This window comes from Anopheles marshallii, chromosome 2, assembly GCF_943734725.1.
Source record: "Anopheles marshallii chromosome 2, idAnoMarsDA_429_01, whole genome shotgun sequence".
Taxonomy (NCBI): domain Eukaryota; kingdom Metazoa; phylum Arthropoda; class Insecta; order Diptera; family Culicidae; genus Anopheles; species Anopheles marshallii.
The window spans coordinates 30,172,035-30,193,815 of NC_071326.1; the positions used below are offsets into that span (position 1 = coordinate 30,172,035).

The 21,781-nt window shown below is 46.4% G+C and overlaps 2 protein-coding genes across 2 annotated transcripts; both read left to right on the forward strand.

Moving 5' to 3' along the window:
- The first annotated feature begins 867 nt into the window (after positions 1-867).
- On the forward strand, positions 868-13,449 carry LOC128707078 (PDZ domain-containing protein 8). The gene is made up of 7 exons (XM_053802024.1): positions 868-1,041; positions 9,558-9,755; positions 9,823-10,226; positions 10,292-11,338; positions 11,424-12,447; positions 12,521-12,641; positions 13,286-13,449. Exons 1-7 carry the CDS (start codon positions 868-870, stop codon positions 13,447-13,449), a joined length of 3,132 nt encoding a protein of 1,043 aa, XP_053657999.1.
- Positions 13,450-21,125: 7,676 nt separating this feature from the next.
- Positions 21,126-21,440, forward strand: LOC128717839 (insoluble matrix shell protein 4-like). Its single transcript, XM_053811511.1, has one exon. It carries the CDS (start codon positions 21,126-21,128, stop codon positions 21,438-21,440), a length of 315 nt encoding a protein of 104 aa, XP_053667486.1.
- Positions 21,441-21,781: the final 341 nt, after the last annotated feature.

Below are 21,781 nucleotides of genomic sequence, written 5' to 3' on the forward strand. Positions count from 1 at the left end.
TTAACAAAAAACAGCTTTAAACAAGTCCTTTTTGGTCGTGAAACAATGTTTGTTTCGCGTCTGGCGCTAACAATTTTATTTCAACTGCAATGACATTTTTCTTCTGTACCGATTTGGATCTGTACCACTGTAAGCTGTCAAATCGGTACGGCACAACAACAACAATGGTGCAGGCATTTTCTGCTGCCCGAGAGCCTCAAATTAATTTCGTTCGCGGATGTTGAGGCAGCAACATTCACTAGTGCGCGATAAAAAGTTACTCGATTTTCTCGTAATTGAGGCTTGGTTGTGGGTCGGCTACGGAATAACGATACCGATTACGCGTGAGTGTGTGTTAAAAATGCGTACAGCTTAGAGGCTCGTGTCGTTGCATTAACCTATGTCGGTCGATCGCGTTAGGTGCCAACGTGAATTAGTGCTAAATTAATAATGTTTGCAGCCAGTAGGGTGACGCGCGAAATTGCCTCCCACAAGGCCAGGGTGCATCGTGCCGGTGGCGCTAGCTATGTAGCGGGTTTCGGTTCTTTCTCCTGAAACGTTCGCAGTGTACAAAAGGGTGACGAAATCGGTCCGCGTTCGCAGTGGCTTTCTCCGCCAGCAAGTACGTCGGAACGGAAGTGATTAAAAGTTAGTCATACCACCTTCCCCGGTCGAACGATCCACCTGTCAACGGGATTGCATGTGTAATAGAAAACAAAAGTGATTTTACTCGTAGCGCGTAGTGCTTAAACAACCGGCGGACAGGAATTGCACTGCAACAACCTCAGGCAGTCCAAGGCAAACGTTTTTTTTTTTGTCAACGGCAAATCAAAGCACGCGCTGCACTTTTGTCCATTAGCATTGCAACAGCAGAAACAGCCCCTAACGATGGATTTCGTCAATCTGCTCCTGTTCTGCCTAATGTCGTGCGTGATAGGAGCGGTGGTGATGCTGCTGATCCAGTACTATGCCTTCGTACGATACTTCCGCCTGCCGGAACTGGACCAAGAGCAGGAGAACCAGCGAAAATCGGCCTTCAGCGAACGATACGTCCTACCCGATGTAAGTCCCATTTCAAAATTCCCAATTTCCGCTTTCCCGTTGCACTTATCACTGTTTTCATCATAGCCTTCGTGACATTGTTCCGGTTACCTTGGTAGCCGTTGGTGGCAGAGTGTGTGCGCCCGGTTGTAAGGGTCGGTCAACGCTGTGCGTTCAAAATGAAATGGAAGCATTCACCAACAATGCGAGAAACATCGCCAGCGAGAAGATCGGCAAACCGGGAAACGAAGTTATTCCACTTGTGCCACAAGGGTTGGAAAAACAGGCACGAAAACTCGTGACCTACTTTCGACCATTCCTACTGCAAACTTCTACTTTCCCGAAAAGCGTTCGCTCACGGTGGCGGAAAGCTGGCTGGATGGAGGGCTTTTTTATTACTGGCGTGTGAGTCGACGGTGAAGACACATTTTCGGTATCACTAACCGGCAGCAGGGCCACAGGGCGGTTCGTTCCGCTTAAATGACGCACCGGTGTGGTCGAAACGCCCCGACCACCCTTTTTTCGTGTACCATGGAGGTTGTAGGTTGTGATTAGCACCAAGACAGTTTTGGCGGTCTTTTGTTTCTTTTGTGTTGTTGCAATTGCGCCATCGGGCACCGTCGACTGTTGCTGCGTTGCCTTGCGGGGACAATCGAATAGATTGGGTCGGGTTTTCGGTTGATAGCAGGTTTCATTTTGTGTTTTTTTTTACGACACAGACACGTACACGATGTCCTAATGTTACGCACACCCGTCGATGGGTTCATCGATTGCGTTGGGTTTTTATTTCGAGTGCTGTCAGACTGCCGGAGGAAGAGTGCGACGTGAATTGATGGCTTTGCGTGTGCCATTCGTTACATTCCTGTGGTGTTTGCCGGCTTGGTGTAGGAAGCCGGAGTATTCAATGCGTTGATAAGATGTTTGGTATTTTGTCTTGCTGAGAACTTCGCGATCGTTTTCAGGAAAAAATCTTAATAAAAGTAAAAGTTTTTGGGGAATCGGCTAAAATACACAACTCGAATAGTACATTTAACCGATAGAGTCCGGTCCGGACGGAACATCAATGTACTCTATTAGAGATAACAAAGTTTTTCCCATTACACACTTTTATAAGAATGTCTGAATAATAATTGTTATAATAATTTAAGTTTTGCTATGGAACTCTTCACCAAATCATTTGTCATAATCATAACTTGACGGAAAAGAACAAATACTCTTAACGTTAATAGCACTGTACAATCATATATGGATTGTGTAATCAGATTCATTTAAATATCTCAACCAGTAACAGAAAAAGTAAGTCTAGGTTTCTGTTATTTAAGTAAAGTTATATAGTTATCAGACATTGCAACTGATATCAGTCCCGGATCATCCTCCTTTTTTTGATTTGAAAACGGGTTGATCGAGCGGGTGGTAATGATCAAATTTCTGAAATTGCTGATGGAGCGGTGTGGGAGGTGCCCTGATGCCCCTGAAAAGGGGGGTCTCCTTATAGCATCCATCCTTGATTTACTCTAGCAAACCGAGAGGGTTAAAGCGTCGTTTTTTGAGCCCTGTATTGGCATAATTCAAACACTCTACCCTACTAAGCAGCTTTTTTTTTCGGGGCACCCACCGAAGCCCTGGGCGGCCGCTTACTCTACCCACCAGAAGACTCGCTACAGACCGATATACGATGTTGGCCTGCTGCAGGAATCCGCTCTCTTTCTCGTGGACCTATCTACGTCATCAGTCCACCTTGCTCAGGACCTACCACGCTTCCCCTCTCCATGTGGACGATCCAAAAGGACTTTATGGGATGGGTCGTCCGGTGTCATTCACATGACGTGACCAGCACACCGGAGCCTGGCGAGTCTTATCCGCTGTACGACAGTGAATTCCGAGAGCTCGCCATTGTAGCGGTTCCTCCTCCTTCTCCTTACCGGCATAACAACCTCAAGAGGTCTTTGACTGTCATTTCTGACTTTCTTTGACTTAATTTACCCGTTGCTAGATATAGTCTGTCCTGCGTACGGGGGATTGATCTCGATGGGATTTTGTTCCGGTCTTGCCGCGTCCGGCGTCGATAGCAAACGGACCACCAGATCGCCCCAAAGCGCATTTGTAGCAGCACCTGCATTGTCTTTGTCCAGCTGTAACAGTATTTGCTATGTATTCGTTAGCAAGGGCTAGCAGATACACGTTGCCACGTACTACCAGATCGATCCTTTGAAAAGAATTAATTCATAGCAAGTAGTTCCTGCCGAAGGTGGGATCAACTGGACGTTATGTACTACGAGCTGGTTTAACTTGATGACCTCGTCCGGCATCAGTTATTTTACCAGCTGACACGACCAAAATAGGGCCCTGGACACGCACCCGTAGTTGTGTATAAATTACGAAATGGAAAGTTTTCCAAACACTGCAGTTGGGTGGGATAACTTTCTCAATTAAGAGGAAACCAAAAATTGGATCGATAATTTGACAGCATCTGACCAGTAGAACAAAGAATCCATTCAAAGAACAGAAGTTTGTGTTGCTGCGTAGATGGGATTTTATGGAAACGGTGAAATTTTCTATTTTATTTTGAGCAACTTATACTCCTTAGTTATATTCGCGAACGGGAATGCTCTACAAGCAATACGCATGAAGTTAAAGCCTTAAACGCAACTAAACTACTAACAAAACGATGCTTCTCCGAAGAAATAAAGCGTGAAAAGCGCCCTGGAGCCTATTTGTTCACCTCATATCCAAACTAATTTATATGGGATTAAGCCGTTTTGAATAAAAATGTTGACACGTTTAATTTAAAAAGGATCCTACACTACTTTACGAGTTTGTCTTCAATACCAAATCTTCTTGCGATATATAAACTGCCAGTTCGGATGCAAATTAAATTTCCACTGAGCAGTTTAAAAAAACGTTAAAATTCTTGTTCGTTTCTTTGTTTTTGCTACAAATCTGGCCAACCATCCGCTCGAATGCCTTCGTCGGAATGATTTCATCCGTTGGATTATGAAGTATGAATAATCGAAAAACTGGTGGTGTGCCATAAATGATGCAAAACGGTTTGAGGAGAACGACCGAACGCTAGGAGCGCAGCGTCAAACCGAGTCAAGAGCACATTGCGATTTAATGAAGCATCGGATCGATTTTCAGCACATACACGACATGGTGCCAACGGCACGGGACAGGGCCAAATCTTAGCCCAACGCTGGGTATTAAACCGTCCCCCACACGACAGCCACACCGGAAGCTGCAATGGATTAGGATTATGCATTGCGGTTTTCAATTGTACCCGGCACAACCATCAGCTGTTGCGCGCAATCCTTTCCTGCTCGTTTTAAATTATTTTTGGTAGTTAAATTTACTTCCCCGAGACCTTGCGTTGGAAAGTAGCAACAAACCGTGTCAAGTAACTTCCTACCTACCGGTCGCCCACCAGTGCACGTTTGGTGAGCAAATATTTATGCTAATTTTTACCCAACGCCCTACCCAAGATACAGATCAAAAGGACAACCCTTCTGCTTGAGCAAGCAAGAGAAATGGGTGGCAAAAATGTTGAACGGAACGGTGTCCCAACACCCACGGTTTCGCAGCCGAAGTTCTTGCGGATGAAGAAAAAAAATGGTGCAAGTTGAGAAGTTTTAACCCATTCGCCCATATTCTCCCGAACCTTAAATATGCTGAGCCTGGTGCAAAGGGGAAGAGACCACTCGCTGCGTGCCGGTAGGCATGCAGAGCGAAAAAGGAACGGAAAAGTTGTTGCGAAAGAATGCTTCATCATGGTGGGCATCATCGTACCCGTACGCCCATGGTACCCATCCGCAACCCGGAGAGTGAGAAATTTTCCAACAAATCCCATCGAAATCGGTAACCACCACCTCGGAGCACGAGACCCCATGCCACACGGAATACCTCACACCATTCATGCTTTTGCACATTTTTCTTTTAGGCCACTTCGATGTCGGTGTGGTTTTGTTCCCGGACCGATAAGACCGTACTGCAGCCAGCAGCGTGGAGTGACAGTGTGCGCTTGAGATTGGTTTTCGAGATTTGGTGCGACGAATGAGCAACCGCAGAAAGCCCTATGCGCCAACTACACACGTACGACACGAACACACCGGATGTCCTTGTGCAAAGGAGTTGTCCCACCAGTGGCAAGCGACGGCAGCAACGGGTTCCTTTCCCGGTGAACAGACAAAGGAAAACAAGAGGAATGTCCCCCGCTTTTTTGCGCAAACGGCAACAAGGAAGGGTTATCAAAAAAAAACGGGTTGGTGAAACGGATGGATGGGCCACTACGAGCCACCATCATCGGTTCTAACGTGCCCGGGTGTTGTTTTTTTTACCTTGTGCAGTTTGATGGTTTTCATTTGTCAAAGCTCTCCGGTCGGGTGGTTCGTCGAGCACCACACACACACACACATACGATTTCCATACCATAATCCGTCGACCTAGTTGATGAAGAGTATGGCACAGCCGAGCAATGTTTGGTGCCTGTACCAGCTGATTCTATCCTTAAACCAACCGGACGCGCTCCTTATGATCACTCAATTTAGTCGGCAGTCTGCATGAATTGGAAAATGTCTGGCTGAAGCAAAAGCATAATGAAAGGAGCTTTTTCGCTATCAATCCATCGTGAATGGGTGCCTCCCGGACGGGGATTCAATTAAAGCCGATAACCATGATAGTATGACAACAGCAAAATGGGCTCCTCTATTCTAATTCCCTTATAAGCTTCCCATGTTGCATGCTTTATTGTTGTTTGCTTAATCATTGTGGTTGTTCAACGGTTGGAGAATAGTTTTTTTTCCAAGTTTAAAAATCCCCCCACATTTTGTACCGTGGGTTAGTGGGTTGGTACTTTGAATATTTCAAAACTCTTTGTCGAAAACTGCAATGGTTTTGCTTGTTTTTTTTTCCATTCTTCACCGTCGATGTGGGAATTTAAACCGATTTGGTAGGATACGGTTACGGTGAAAAAGTAAAACCGGCTGCTGCACGAACCCAGGCTGAACAAAGCACATAATGAGAGGATATAAATAGTTCGGCGTGCTGTAGTTTTGGTACTTTCAAGTACGCTTTGTCTCTCGTTTGAAAGCGCAAAGCCTTCCCGCTCAACTGGCACCATGGAGAACCATCCGTACCGGCGTTAGGTTCGGGGCTTTACGACATGTCCGTTCCAGAGGCGCCTTACCATCGCTCCATGACGTCACGGAAAGGATTTTCGTCCCGCCTCTTACATAACCTGGCCCGGTGCTAAGTTATTGATTGCAGTTAAAACACCTGCAGCCTCATGGCTTTCTGTGCCGGCTCTCACCTGGCTCGGTGATGCTAAAGATTGAGCAACGTGCCGCACCGGTGGGACTCCAATCTGCACGGTTGGCGACCGAAAGACCACACAGCGCCTCAGGTTAAGCGGAACCAGTTACGAGACCAGTTAGACAAACATCGTTAAAAATGTTCACATCGGGTTAGCGTTACAATCTAGTGCCCTAGCCCTGGTTCATAATTTTCCAACCGTCTTCTTCCGAAACTAATAAGAATGAATGTTCGTCCGCAGCAAGGGGAATACTGACGATTTCATGTTACAGCTTCTCTGTGGGTGTGTGTGTGTTTTTTTTTCATTCTTTTAACGGCTGTTTCCTACGTTCACCTTCCATCCACGATGGTGAATAGTGGAAGAGCTATCGTCATTTTCAGCCCCCGTGGAAGTTATGTTTTGGAGACACGTGTTTTTTTCAAAAATCGTTTCATCTCCAAAGGAACTGCTCTCTCATTATCACTTTGGTTTTATTGCGAAAGATGTCCTGCCCGGTGTTTGGCTTTCCTGCTTGCTGTAAATTTTACGGCCACAAGCTGACTCCTTAGGGACGCCTTACCACTCAACTCCACCCAACGAGTGGGGCAGGTGAATTTATTGCCGGCATATTTAGGCCACCCGGTTTTGTCTGGTGGGAATTTTATGAGCTTTTTCCGTGTGAAAACCATGTAACTGTCATATCTGCTGCAATAAGTAAAAAAAAATCCATTATTCAGCAAAGTGTAATGACGAACGTTTTTATTTATTCTCATCATTACACTGCTCAACCTGGTAAAAGGGCTTGAGGCTGTGATTAATATGACCGATTGTTTGTGATTCAAATCAACCCCTATCGGAATAGTCAAAGTCGTACAATTTCAGCTTCCGAAAGGGTGCAGCTAGATGTGGACATGTTAAGTGATTGCTCAAGAGCTGTGGATACATTATTTCCTCATTGTGCCACTGTTAGGATGGTGCAACAATTGTTTACCATCAATTATTATCAAATCAACGATCAATTCGTTGACGAACCGGGGAAGCATCGTGCGAACCTCGAAGGATGGAACGAACCAACTCAGTCAGTGCCACACAATTATCGCAATGCTACACCCACGGACGCGATTTGTGACGCTAGTGCTCTTTACCGTACCATTGATGGCCATCCTTCATGGTACGTTGGGACAATTTCTGATCCGCAACGGGCCATCTCTGGATGAAAAAAGTTCTGCATCACCGGAACCGGATGATGATTCGGTGGAAATTCTCGACCCGACCGTGCCTTCCCCCTCTTCATGCCAGGTGCGAACGATCGTTGCGCCGGACACGAATGCGTCCTTCCTCATACCGGATCGGTTCTACGATGTCGTCACGCTTGATCAGCCGTCCAGTATGGAGCTGCCGGGCATACTGCAGCCGATAAAGGACTTTCGCTGCATTACGGTACACGTTCAATCGGAGCAGCAACTCAACTCCACGTCCATGGTCGAGGGAGTGTTGGAAATATTCTGCGGTTTGAAGCAGCTCATCCGGTTCACCTTCTGGATCGATCAGCAAACCGGCTGCACGGATCTGTTCCTCGAGCACATCCGGGTGGATCTGGAACGCTGCGGCACGATCGATCCGGCCAATTCCGAAACGTTCTACCAGCTGATGGTGCGGAGCACATCGAAGATTGTGTTTCGCCTGGGATACGAATCTTCACCGACCCTGGAAGAGTCTACGAACTACGTGCCGAAATCATCCGGCCCACCATCGATCGAGGATATGGCGAAGTGTAACTGCACCTTACCGCGGGATGCGTTCAAGGACTTGAAGCTGTGTATCATTGGCAGTGTGAACAACATAACGAAGCTCGCCGTACACATCTCGATGATTGTTTCGATCGGCATCGGTACAACGTGTGCGTTGATGCTGGTCGTTTGGTTGATAAGAAAAGTTTGGAAAATTATTTAGAAAAAAAAAACTGTAAGAAAATCGAATGTCGGTTGGTTGTTTACGGGAGTAAGTTTGTCGAACGTTGTGTTTTCTTCTGTGTAACGAAAAATCATACATTTAATGAACGCTCGGGCACGCGTGGCAAACATAAAGGTTGCTTAAAGGTTACCACCCCATTCCCGAAAGGACGGTGTCGCAAATGCTGCGTTCGAATTGAACGTTCTCCCAGCCAACCAATTCATATTGCAGATAATTCACTGAGCCCGTCCTAATTAATTACCGTCACTCGTGACAACGCGGTGGCATTAAGTGCAAGAATATCCGGAGGCGTTTGATGACGACGACAACGTCGTCGTCGACGACAACGACGCCAACGGCGGGTCAAACCGTCAGCGCAAACATGATTTTCCTTCGAAGAAAAACCGTGCTATACAGCGGTCTCGGCCCATCCGCCGGAAGGCATAAGTTGAAAAGACTTTTATGCGACTTGTTGGACGGTATTTACGTTTCAACAACAAAAAAGGAAAAACACCAAAGTAGCGTGGTGTTACTCCAAGAAGAAAAGGAGATATACAAAAAAATGGGAAATTCGTGGAAGCTTTTCAATATGGAGATTTTTACCAACATGACTTTAACTTTTTTTTTACCTAAAAGAACTTGTAAAGTGCTAAATAAATGTTACGGTCGAATGGGAATGTTTTGGAATTAATTTCAATTTAATAGACTTTATTAAAATATGTTCACATCCTCCCTCACAACGCAAAACATGGAATGTGTAATTTGCTATCGTTATTCGACAGCAATCTTACCTCCATGGGTGATTAGCCAGCTTAGAAATATTTTTAGCACCAAACTGGCATGCTTTTTCCACCAAATGAAAGACCCACGCATGAAGGTGAAAACGAAATCCTTACCTTCAATCACACAAAAAGCACGTTCTTTAGAAAATCGTGCAAAACACACGTTCGGGAGCGGAAGGCTTCGGATCCCTGGGGCGTATCCTTGTAGCCAGTAGCGGAATTATGTTGCAACCGGAAAGCGCAACAACAGTCTCAACGGGCGGAACGCCACGTGGGCGACATCCTGCCGTGTCCGGCATCCTGATGTGTGGGTATGTTTCACCCATTCACTGGTGTTGACACTGTGGGTAATATATGAGCAAGTATCGCGCTACTTGTTGTGTCGGTTATTATTGGCGTTGATTGCACTTGGCGGCTACCCACGGTGAAATGGGCCACGCTTCCTTTTCGCTGCAAAACAATTTGTGTCGCGTGTTTTCTAATTTGTCTTCCACCTTCCTTCTCCACCTCCCGCACAGACGCTGCTGGAAAACATCAAGGCACCGGATCAGGAAAGCAAATCCACGATAATGGCCATCAATCTTATACTGCAGTTTCTATACTTTGAGCTGCGGCAATCGAATCGCGTGCGGAAGTGGTTTCATCGGAAGCTATCGCTCGAGCTGGATGAGCTGATAAGCAAAACGACGACGGGCAAACTGTTTGATAAGCTGACGGTGAGTGGAAGATGTGCGCGCTTGTGTCAACTGTACGATTTGTGCTACAACTGTCGCATGCTTACAGATCCGGGATCTCGATTTGGGCAGCCAGTTTCCGGAGATAAAAAACTTTCGCCTGCATGCGGTCGATCTGCATCCGGACGAGGGTCACATCGAAAGCCTGGATGTGCTGTTGGATCTACACTACGAGGGTAACTTTCGCCTGACGATCGACGCGGACATGGTGCTTGGGAAGAAGGGATCGTTGGCGTTGCGTGTGAAGCAAGTGTCCGGACTGGCACGGTTGCAATTCACGCGCAAACCGTACACGCACTGGTCGCTTAGCTTCATCAACGATCCGAAGGTGGAGCTGGACGTGCAGTCCCATTTCCAGGGACGCCAGATGCAATCGAACATTACCAGCCTAATCTCGAACCAGATAAGGAAAGCGATCCGCCGGAAGCATACACTTCCCAACTATAAGCTAAGGTGCGTATGACAAATGCATTTGTGTGTTTTCCTGCTTTTAATTGTGCGCATTTGCTACGTTTTAGATATAAACCATTTTTCCACCGTGTGGAAGAGGATTATGAACTCAACGAAATTATACCGAACGGTACGCTGGAGGTGACGATCGCTGAAATATCCCGTCTGAACGCTCCGATCCGCACGCTGACGCACGTATACTGTACGCTCACGCTGGCGCATATGCCGTGGGTTGTGGCCCGGCAGCAGGAGGACCAAACCGCGATGATCGTGTCGCTCGATATCGAAATTCATAAGGCCAAAAACCAGCAGATCGGTATCGTGTTCAAGCAAAGCGAACAGACGGTGCTGATTGATGCGGTCATACCGAACACGCCCGCATCGAAAGCGGAACTACGCCGTGGAGACGTACTGCTCTCGATACAGGGCAAACGGGTGACGAACATCAGCCAGGTGCCGAAGGTGATAAAAACGCTTAATCGGCCAATGTTTGTGCTGCGCATCGAGCGATTGGTGCCCGGCCAGATAAAGAACGATGGGCTGATGGAGGATTACGAGGAAGCATTCGAGGAGATAGATCCCAACCTAAACATCACTTTTGTGAAAAACATGGAAGCCGTGCAAATCGGTAGCAGTAGCACCAGCGGGACGGTTCTACGCGAGCGCAAGCTTGTGCGAAGGAATTCCAAAGACAACAGTGGCGGTGAATCGAGTCACTCAAACACACCCGGCACAACGCCGGTGAAGAAAGCCATGACCATTGCCGGTCGTGATTCAATTATACCCGGGATGGAATCGACGCCTAGAGGCAGTTTTTCCGATCCTGCCACTGGTGGTGGTGGGAAGCAAAAGGCGATCGTGGATTGTTACCCACAGCATTCGTCCGTTGATGCAGAATTCAATTCGTTCATTCGGCTGGACGATCCATGCACGTTTCAGCTGATGGAAAAGTACTCCTACCTGAACCTAAGCGTGTTTGGTAAAAATAACGAAGAAAACCGGCTGCTTGGCTATCTCAACATACCGATCAACAGTATTCTAGTGGAATGCAACGAATCTCACCTGGGACACCATCTGAAAAAGTATCCGTTGCTGCCGCCGGAAGCGATCGATGTGTTAGTATATGAGAAACAATCTTTAATGTTGTGAAGTAATTTTTGTTTATACTAATAGATTTATGTTTGCTTGTTGTAATTGTAGCTCAAATCATGCTCTGTCGATGCAGTCCGGATTTGATCAAAACTATTGTTACGGAGATGTGCTGCTCTCCTTCGTTTGGAATGGCAGTGCGCTGGCCTGTTCTTCTGCGACGCCGATCAAAGTTATCAGCGGGGAGAACAAGAAGCAACGACTCATTACTATTAGCCGGGGATCCGCAGACAAGCTGGACGATGATCGAACGGATGGATTACTTGAGGTTAAGGCACCATCGGCCACCTGCACCCAGTTACCGGCCCAAGTACAGCCACAGCAGCAACATGATTTCATTCGAACACACTTTCACCGCACCACGCAGTGCGATTACTGTGGTAAGAAAATCTGGCTCAAGGATGCGGTCCAGTGCCGGGACTGTGCGATGTGTTGCCACAAAAAGTGCATCAACAAGTGTCAGAGTTCGACCGTATGTACAGCCAACGAAACGGCCATAACAGCCACAGTTGAGCGATCGTCTTCTTCGTCCACAACGACAACGACAGCGAGCGGAGGAATGGTCCCACCACCTGTCAGCTCACCCGGTTCACTGCAGCCAGAGTTTAAAGTAACCGAACCGGAATCGCCCACGATAGAGGTGGAAGACTTCGTAGACATAGCCGAAGAGCAGCAGCAGATCGTGTCGAAATCGAAACTCGAAACGCATCGCCAAAGCTTTAGCGATCTGCTTGTGCAGGGTCTGAAGCGCGTTAATTCGGCCAACAATCTTTCGATTCCAACGATGGGTGGAATGAACCCGAGCAGCAAAAGTTTGCCACCGACACCGCAGCACACGCCACGCAAACAGTCGCTGGCCAACGTGAGCACCAATCCGTTCCTGTTGGTAACGCAGCGGCTCGAAAGTCTGCCAGAGGACGTGAACGAGCTGAACATGGAGCAGATTGTTGAGCTGACGGCGCCGCTAATCGAGTACGGTCCGTCCGATACGCTGATGGCGTTGGCCAAGAGCAGCAGCAAAACGATGTACGGCGACTGTGAGCCGGATGTGCGGACGGAGAAGATTAACAAACTGGTGAGCACCGGTGATAGCAGTGCGTCCCCCACTGTGCGCCGTACTCAATCCTTTCCCTGCACTCTCTTTGCAGCTTTCCAAACTGCACATAGCGCTGGACTACGAAACCATCAACCAGTCAGTGCTAAGCGCGACCAAGGAGAGTAATAGTAGTAGTGGTAGTAGTGGCGCAGGTGCTAACGCTAACTGTAAAGGTAGGTCGGCAGATTTATAGCTGTTTTTCATCCCTTTGACACAGTGTGATACGATAAGCAATAGCTGATAGGAGGGTTGTGCACTAGGTAATGGAGAGAATTTCGACAATGATGTGATCGTACTTAACCGATGGCATGTTACTTCAGGGCAATTTCAGCTCCTTTTTAATTAACGAACAGAACAATCACCTGATTGGATGTGATGTATTGTGATAAACGGTTCAACTCGCAATAGACCTAGTTACAATAAATATACTCATAACTTTAGTTTACGTTTGTAAAAGCATTATCCATTTGTTTCATTATTTGATTATTTTTTCTTGTGCTTTTTTTTCGATCTATTTTACACATCCGCAAGTTAACATTTTGTCCCATTTTATATTGTACTGCACCTCTTTTTTTTTAATTTCTAAGTTATTTTTTTCTATTTTACTCCCGTTTTATGCGTATTTATACTGTTTTCCTTGTTTTAAACAAAGTTTACTATTAATCAGCTTCGCTTTTCACAAAAAATACCACTTAGTTTTTATACCATCTAACAATTTGCTATACTGTAAGCAGCATTTTAATATTGGATATTTCCTTCTTTTCTACTTCCCGTTTCCCATTCTTTTCATCCTGCATTCTGCTGCTTTCCGTGCTAGAAATCACCGATACGAAAGGAAAGTGTGCAGCGCAACAGCAACACGATAGCACAAGATCGGCCTTCCTGGCGGGCCAATCCGAGGAGCGGGTGCAGGCGCTTAGCATCATAATGCTGCATCTGTGCTCTGGCCTGCAGTGCGTCCAGGGTAATCTCGGCCAATGAGAATAGCATTTGCTTCGGCAGTACTCGCTGGGCTCGTCAATGCTAGAATCTACCACCGCTAGTGCTACCGGCAGGCTGCCGATGCACCGCCAACGCACACAGTACGATGCCGGTCCGGACCAGGAGATGGACAGGTTCGGCCCGGGCAGTGGCGGCAATCCGGTTGGTAGCAGCAGTGGCGGTAGAAAGAGTCCCTTCCGCTCGCGTCGCCTTTCCGTCTGCCGCAAACGGGCGCTCGATATTTTCCAACGCTCCGCTAGTGTCAGCGCTTCGTCCAACGCTACCGGCTATCCATCGGATAGTGCTAACTAAACGTTTGCTTTACCATTTCCGTCAATACGAATGCGCCTTCGGTGTGGTACAGCTTTTTCACCTTTTACACCTTTTTGCCAAAATTACATCACATGAAATTCGCTTGCCTGGGAATTCAATTTGTACAACACATTTAGATGTAACTTATACACAGAATCATGACAACAATGTCACGCTAGTGCTAACGCGATGCCGTGGAACGATTTTTTCCAGTCTTGATGTGTAGAAGTAGACGCCGTTTTTAACGAAATCTATCTCCTTTGACTTGCTCTCTAGTGTTTACCGCATATTGTTCCAATCTCAACGCTTAACATCAACATACGTTTGGCCCTCAAACAAACATGAACCATCTACGTGTATAGTTTAGCACTTTATGTTTTTTGTAGTGCCGTTTTGAAATTTAGAACCAAAATACTGCTACAACTACTAGAAATGTCAATCCAGTTTAATGCTACCCGTGTGAGACTGCTAAACGTGTGACAAAGCCCCGAACAACCCCCGTTTTAATCAACCATCTGGCAACAAACACAATCCTCCAGCAAAGGAATTGATTACTTACTGTTAACAAAACGTCTCTTTGTCTATAACGTACCCCAACGTATCTTCCGTATGTGCGCAAACGTTTGAAAACCCCTTACACACAATCAACCCCGAAAGGCGAAACCCTACTTACGCTGGCGACGTGGGAAGCTGAGTTGCTGCTGAAGCTAAAAACGGTGGTCGCCAAATCGGCCACCCATCGGAATCCTTTTTGGAGAAGGAAATTGAACTAAGGCTGTTGTTTCGTTTAGCGTCTAAGTTTAGCGTCGTAGAGTAAGACACCGTTTAAGGGAAGTTAACGGCTTAGGAAACGGTCAAGTTCGTAAGACAGTGTGAGTGAGAGAGGAGGAAACATTCTTCTTACTTAAAACCGCATTTTGCTTTTCTGTAATCGATCGTATTTCCGTGATATTGAATCAGCTTTATGAAACCAATATCCGCTTTTGGTGCTTTCATTTGCTTTACCTTGTATTTATTGATTGTAAACATTAGGTTTAACATCTCCTACCAGAGCTGTCGAACCATTCTCAAACACACGTGCGTACGTGTTGTGTAGCTGTGCTATAGGATAACAGAAAAAAGGATAACAACATTTTAACCATTGGTTTGCACTGGAAATGCCAAACAAGCAACCATTTATACTGTAGTGTGTTGTATATTGTCTACTTTACCATTGCAAAGGGCACGAAAAGCAGCTATAGAGGATCACATCAAATTAATAATATATAAAGATATCAATCACAAAACCACACCAAAATCGACAAACAGGATCACGTTCGATCAGTCGGACAGGGTCGCACGGGAGTTAAAAATCAAAGTAATTCCACAGAAGACTAACCTTATCGCAATAGTATTCACGCATTATTCTTCTCTTGCAGTTGCTGCTTGTTTAGCGCAGCGCCATCGTACATGGCAGTCACCTTTACACTAGACGTACAGTCAGTAGCTCCGTTTTTACAACAATCGAATAACATAAAATTTTGCACCACGATATTTGAAGCTCTCGTCTATTGCGCCTAGATTTAGCAAAAGAAAAAAAACCAACCCATACTGTAAGTGATAATGCGGAAGGAAATCTATATACTTATAAAATAGTAGCAAACCTAACAATCCCCGTCCGCGTGTGCGCGTTTTGCTCATGCGGGATGGGTGGGAATTTTCATCACTTTTTAAACAAGAAGGAAAGAGAAGGAAAACCCCCCTAGCGATCGTTCCCGGTACAAGGAGATGGGGCCGATCCGCATGTAAAACAGAGTGTGCGTTACCGCTAGAGAACGAATGTTACAAGTTCTGTTCCAGAATTACCCATTGCTCTAATTGTTGAACAGTTGTACTTTTGTTGTTTTTTGTAAAATAGCCCAACCACAAAACACAGAGACCGGCACACCGAAGTGAACACTAATACAGAGTACACTTTTAGCACTCTACTACCGATGTAGGAACATAACGTACGCGTAAATCATGTTTGATTTTCCGAGTTCATTCAACCACAGTGTGTGTGCGTGTGTGACATTTCTGTTGTGATAATTGCGTTGGTGTTTCGCGCTCCGTTCTTGTATGTTTCGGTCGTGTGGATGTTTCGCGCCGAGTAAACCAAACACTGGCAAACATTGACGGGGCACGACAAAACCCAGAAAACAAAAACAATCTAAGGGCGCATTAGGAAAATTTGAAAATAAAACTTATACAACGGTAGAGCTTTATGGCGAAGGGAGACAAGGAACTGACCATGATGACCGAAGGGTATTTATGTTAATTTAGATAAAACGTTAACGCGTTATTTCAATGGCGATTTAAGTTGTATACTGCTTTTTGGAGGAAGTGTTTAGCGCTTACAGTGATTTATCGAATGTTTGTTCGAGGGAATGGGCAAGTGAAATGCTATGCTGTCCACCCTTCCAAAAATAAAAATGCAATGCGTAACGGTTCGTGTGCTTTCGCGTTGCATGGCAGTACACACAGGGAACTCCATACCCCTTTTGCAAACACACCTTGCATTTTAGTGTCTATCCGGCTGTATGGCATAACTGGTGGCATTCTCGTCGGGTCGGTCGTGCACGGACCTCTCCGAACAAATCGGACCAAACCATGCAGGCAAAAACGATGGGCCACTTTCTACCCTGCACGGTGGAACGCATCTTTCCGGCTCCCCTCCCGTGCATACGCACACTCTTCACGAAAATTGGAGAGTCCAAAGTAAAATGTTGCACCAAACTGGCGTAGTTCGATTTTTTGGACCTTTTTCGTTGTGCAGAGTGGATAGAGAGAGCGAGAGAGAGCGTGATAAAAAGAGAAGAGTGAATGAAGAACGTAACGGGTGTACACGTTACGGTGGCCAAGACATCGGTTAGGTCGTGTTTGTGACGGCAATGCAATAGCGCCGGTGGAGTGGAGCGCAAATAGACCACAACGAAAGTGGTTCACTTTTTATCGTACGGCACACTACCGATTATTGGTTCGGTTTGCAAGCAGAATAGTGCAGGGTACAGGCCACGAAAGACGGAAAACATCACCGTTTTGATATGGTCCAATCAGGGGAACGGGGCTAACATGGCTGAGACTATACGAACGATCCTGTCCCGCCTCCAGCAAATAAGATTCCGTGGATGACAAAGGCGAGGTTTCAGTAAATAATGAGACAAATCCAGGTGCTCAATCCGATGTCAACCGAGGGAAACGTCTCCATTACCAAACACTCCGGCACTATTTCGACAATACACAGCAGCGGTGGCTAGTGTGTTCCTCTGAGGGAACATGCTGGTATTGTAGGCGATGGATCTTCAATGGAGGCTGGTAGAGTTCTCTTCAGCCCTATTAGTAATTCTAAAGGATTGAGCAGACAGCAGAAAACCTCGGGTTGGAGATTAACAAGGCAAAAACCAAGTTGATGGTGGCAACATCAGCGGCCCTGCTAACACATCCTAACTTACGCAGAGATGACGTACAGATGGATGACTTTCGCACTTTCGAAGTCATCCAAAACACACATTTTCACGCCAAAAATCATCAGGGACAATAAAATTGATGTTGAGATACGCGCAAGGATGCTGACTGCCACCAGGTCTTTCTACAGTCTGAGGAAACTTCTTCTTATCCGCGTTCGAGAGGAAGATGCTCAGAAGGATGTTTGGCCCCGTATGTGTGGAAGGACAATGGAGGAACCGCTACAATGATGAGCTCTAAGAGCTGCAAGGCGACTTACTGTCGGTAACATCATGAGAATGACACCAGACGACCCAGCCCGTAAAGTCTTTTAAGGTCGTCCACATCGACAGAGGAAGCGTGGTAGACCCAAATTGGAATGAAGTGATGGCGTTGACGTGTCCACGTCAGGGAGGACAGGATTTCAGATTGGTAGACGACAATGGCGCGACCGTGACCGTTTTAGAGGACTCCTGCAGCAAGGCAAGACCGCGAAGTGGTTGTAACGTCTGATAAGTAGGTAAGTATGACGATTCCAAAGCGAAGACGCCGAACCTTCTTTACCAAGAAGAAATAGTGTCGTAGTGTTAGCACATCTAAATCAGGCATTTCTGAAGTAATACTCTAACTGATCACCTGGAAATGTGTGGTGAAAGGAAATGGCCACAAAAGGCAAGAGAGAATGTATCATTCTCAAGCCAAACCAAGGCAAGCCAAGACCCAAGAAATTCATCATAACTTCTTATTGCTAAACTAAACAACTGCTGATAGCCTTCGTCTACTTCAAAAACGTTCTTACGTTCTAAGGTCTTACATTATCGAGTTCCACCATTTAACCCACAAGAAGCAAGTACATCGTTTGTCTACAAAAGAAAATCACTTAAACTCCATGACTTCCAACACTTTAATATATTGCCGGCCATACGTACACCAACATTTGGGGACATTTTAAATGACACCCTCGTGCCACAAAGGAAAATTTTCAGTTTCGTTTTTCCGCCCCAGGAAACACGACACACAATGATCATCCTTGACACTTTGCTCAGGGTAAAAACCCTTTTTTGTTATTCTTCAAATCTCCGTACGAAGCGGTGCACGACCCAACGACTTGCCTTGAATGTGAACAAAGACTAAAGCCGAACGAAATATATTGCGGGGGTGGTGGGTGGAAAATTGGAAGCATTTCCTTAACCCTCCAACGCTCGGCAGGTTCAAATGGGGGTAGCCCCAACCGTGGGGTGGGGATTATTGATGGATGGAGAAAAAATAGATGGAGCGTATGCATGCATGGGCTCCATCCAATGTTGACACTGACTTTCAAGGTACTTTCAGTTCGGAATGCGTGTCCGGTTGAACTCGTTCCAGGTGGGAAAATGCTGGAAATGGAGATAGGGAAGGATGACCCTTCCCGGGCAGACCGATGTGGATCTGTTGTCGGAGTTGTCCGAAATGGTAAACATTTGCTTCGATGATGGACAACTTGATGTGTAATTTCGTCTATTGGACTTAAATCAGAAGGGTCAATAAACGAAATGTTAGAGGAAACATTTGTTGTTCTTAGGACATGAAGAAATAACTTCAACTTAACAGGAAATTTTGTAGTAAATGCTCAGAATCAATTGGCTTTTGAAGAATTACTCTTTTTTGTTTAACAATATATCTAACTTCCCCAAGCCTTTATGAACGTTTACTAAACAAAACACATAAACGATTATCATTGAACTTGTTTTGTCATCATTATCAGCACTCCGCCAAGTATTTTGAACTTCGCGATGATGTCGTCTATCGCCCACAGTTCCGGGCCATTGTCACCTACACACAGATAACCGTTTCGTTATCTCCCTTTCCAAGGGGAAGAAACAATCAACCCACACCCCCACAGTTGGATGAATGGGAGAATAGGAAACCCCCATCGAATCACGTCTGAACCCAAACAAAACGTCACACTCGGCACCAATTATCTTACTCGTGTGTCACCACCACTACTAAATTACTACGCGTGACACGGGCAATGCGCGCGGAACCAAACAAAGATCGCGATCATGTGGTGGTGGTGCGTGTGGTGATGTTTGGTGGTGCAATTCACCCCCCCACCCCAACCTCATCAGCTGTTGTGATGTTCGCTTTTGTTTTCGTGCCATCTCTTTCGTGCCGCGTTGCGTTGTTTGGGGTCGCGAGATGCGTGTGCACAGCTGATCGCGATGCCTTTCGCCATTTCCGTCATTTGGCGCGTGCGCACACCCGCACTGGTACCGTGGCTGGCGTGTGGTTTCGACGCAAAAGTAGTTTTGTTTTTCCTGGCCCCGGTCCCTGTTGTTTTTTTCCGCAGCGCAATTGCCGTGTATCTTTCGGGAGCGGTTATAAAGGGATGCAATGGGACGGAAGCTGGAATAGCTCAGAATCGATCATGAACGACACAAAGAGAGGGTTTTCCGTTTACTTATAAAAAAATGGTCTGAAAATAAAGAGAAACACACACCGGGGTGGGGAAAGTCTTTATGTTAGTAGTTGTCCCCGTTTGCTAATGATGTCATGTCTTGTTTTGCTAGCACATTTATTAAAACAATCGGTGTCAATATTGCTCAATATAAAGTACTTTAGTTTTTGTTTAAAGAAATTTATTTGAATTTCAGGAAAGGAATAATTCATAGTCTCTTCCATGTTTTAATCAAATTTCCCTTACAAGAACATTTAGCTTGACAATGTTTCATCTTGCCGAAACAAAGTGTATCGGAATTGGGTTGAAACTCTTCCAAATTGCGATGCACGAATAACGAATCCGGTACGAAAATTTTCCATCCCCAAATGCGCAGTTTTCCATCCCCCCCCCCCCCCCGGTGGAAAGCGGTACACTTCCAAGACGCCAACAAAAACAACCACAAACAACAAACGGTCACCCATTTCTGGAACAAGGAGGAACAGAACTGTGCGAAAGCAGTCCCCCATGACACAGCGGGGAAACTGAGAGGGTAATGATTTTCCAACCTTTAGCTCCCCCTCCTCCAATTCCGAAGGTCATTTCCATGCGAATGTCTGGAGGGGAGGAGGTAGATGTGGCGGTGGGCTAAAAACACCGAACGTAGAACCGGGCGCTTCCTTTGTCTCTGGGGCTTGACTTGTGGGGCAATTCATGGAGCAGAAAGACAAACATAAACATCTTGTACGATGGTCGCGCGTGTGCGTGAGTGTTTGTTGTTGGTGTGTTTTGGGAATAATTAATCGACACTCGGTGCCCAGCTGTGGGAGGGCAGGGCACAATGACAATGCAGCGACGCGCGGATATTTAAAAACCGCGTCCGGCGTGGTGCATCATGACGGCACGAACCGAACTCCCCACCCCCCGAAACGCCATCGCGTCGTACACGGCCATAAAGCGTTGAACGGGGTGCTGGGTGAGGGTAAAGGGTCGTGGGAGGAAGATGGGGGAGAGTGGGGGGGGGTTGAATTGCGCGGTGTTTTTGCCTGTCGCTTGCCGTGCTCGCTCGAGAGCAGAAATCATTCGCGTTCGGACAGTGGAACGGTACATATCGGTTGCCGGTCGTGCAGCAGCAATACTTCTTACAGCCACAAAGAAACGTAACTACCAGTTAGTGTACACCGTACGGTAAGGCTGAAGTGTGTAGTTCGTCTTAAGTGGAGCGTTTTTTCCCGGGGTGCTCAAACCGTGTGCTGTTTTGGCGATCCGTTTCCGAGGATATTAGCCTCTGGCAAAGTGCAGTTGGCCAAAGTGTGCCGAATCGATACAGTGCGTGTTTTGTTGCGTGCGTTGAAGACTTAAGCTTAAGGCGAGAACGTGCTTTGGCTTCCCGCTTCGTCAGCATCGTGCATCGTCTTTTGAATTGGTGAAAAGTCGAGCAAGGGGCGGGAAAAAAACAAACAAAAAAAAAGCAACATCTTCCAACATGAGGCCTCCGACGCATTTCGGTAACGACATTACCAACACCGAAGGGAACGGCGAGGAACAACAGAACAACAACAACAATGGTGGCGGCGGCGGCGGAAACGGGGCCAACAATGGCAACAATGGCGGAAGCAACACGGACTACATTGTCGAGCGGTTGACGCAGATGGGTGCCACAATTAACTTCCCGAAGGTTGCCGGCCGTGGCATCATCCGGGTTGTGGAGCGCTGCGATGATGCGAAGGAGAACAACAATCTAGGTAAGGGTGTGGATGTGGATTGGGTTTGTTTGGTGTTTGGGTTTGATAAAGTGTAGCTTTCGTGTGTCCCTACAAGTCCTTCTTTCAAGTGCGAGCAATTCGCTAAACCATCTGTGATGTACTCTTAGTGTTCTCCCTATGGAAAGGAGATGTACATGTTACTTAGACGAGAAAGTGGAGGAAATACATCGAGTTCTACCAATTTTATTCCACAAGTCTCATGCCATTTGGTGGGAATAATTGCACAATTTGCGTTTTTGACTAATTGTTACTGAAATCTATGCCGAATGAGGAACTTTTAGAACAAATCTCTTGGAATCACCACCTCTGTTCACTTCATCTCGAGCTTCAAACGTTTCTCGAACACGTCAGAGGTGCGTACGAACAGCATGGACAC

Bases quoted from the DNA above. Each gene is read 5' to 3' on its own strand.
- LOC128707078 (XM_053802024.1), top strand. From the start codon at position 868: ATGGATTTCGTCAATCTGCTCCTGTTCTGCCTAATGTCGTGCGTGATA. The intron at 10,227-10,291 runs GTGCGTATGACA...GCTACGTTTTAG, and splicing joins CTTCCCAACTATAAGCTAAG to ATATAAACCATTTTTCCACC. The intron at 12,642-13,285 runs GTAGGTCGGCAG...TTTCCGTGCTAG, and splicing joins TGCTAACGCTAACTGTAAAG to AAATCACCGATACGAAAGGA.
- LOC128717839 (XM_053811511.1), top strand. From the start codon at position 21,126: ATGAGGCCTCCGACGCATTTCGGTAACGACATTACCAACACCGAAGGG.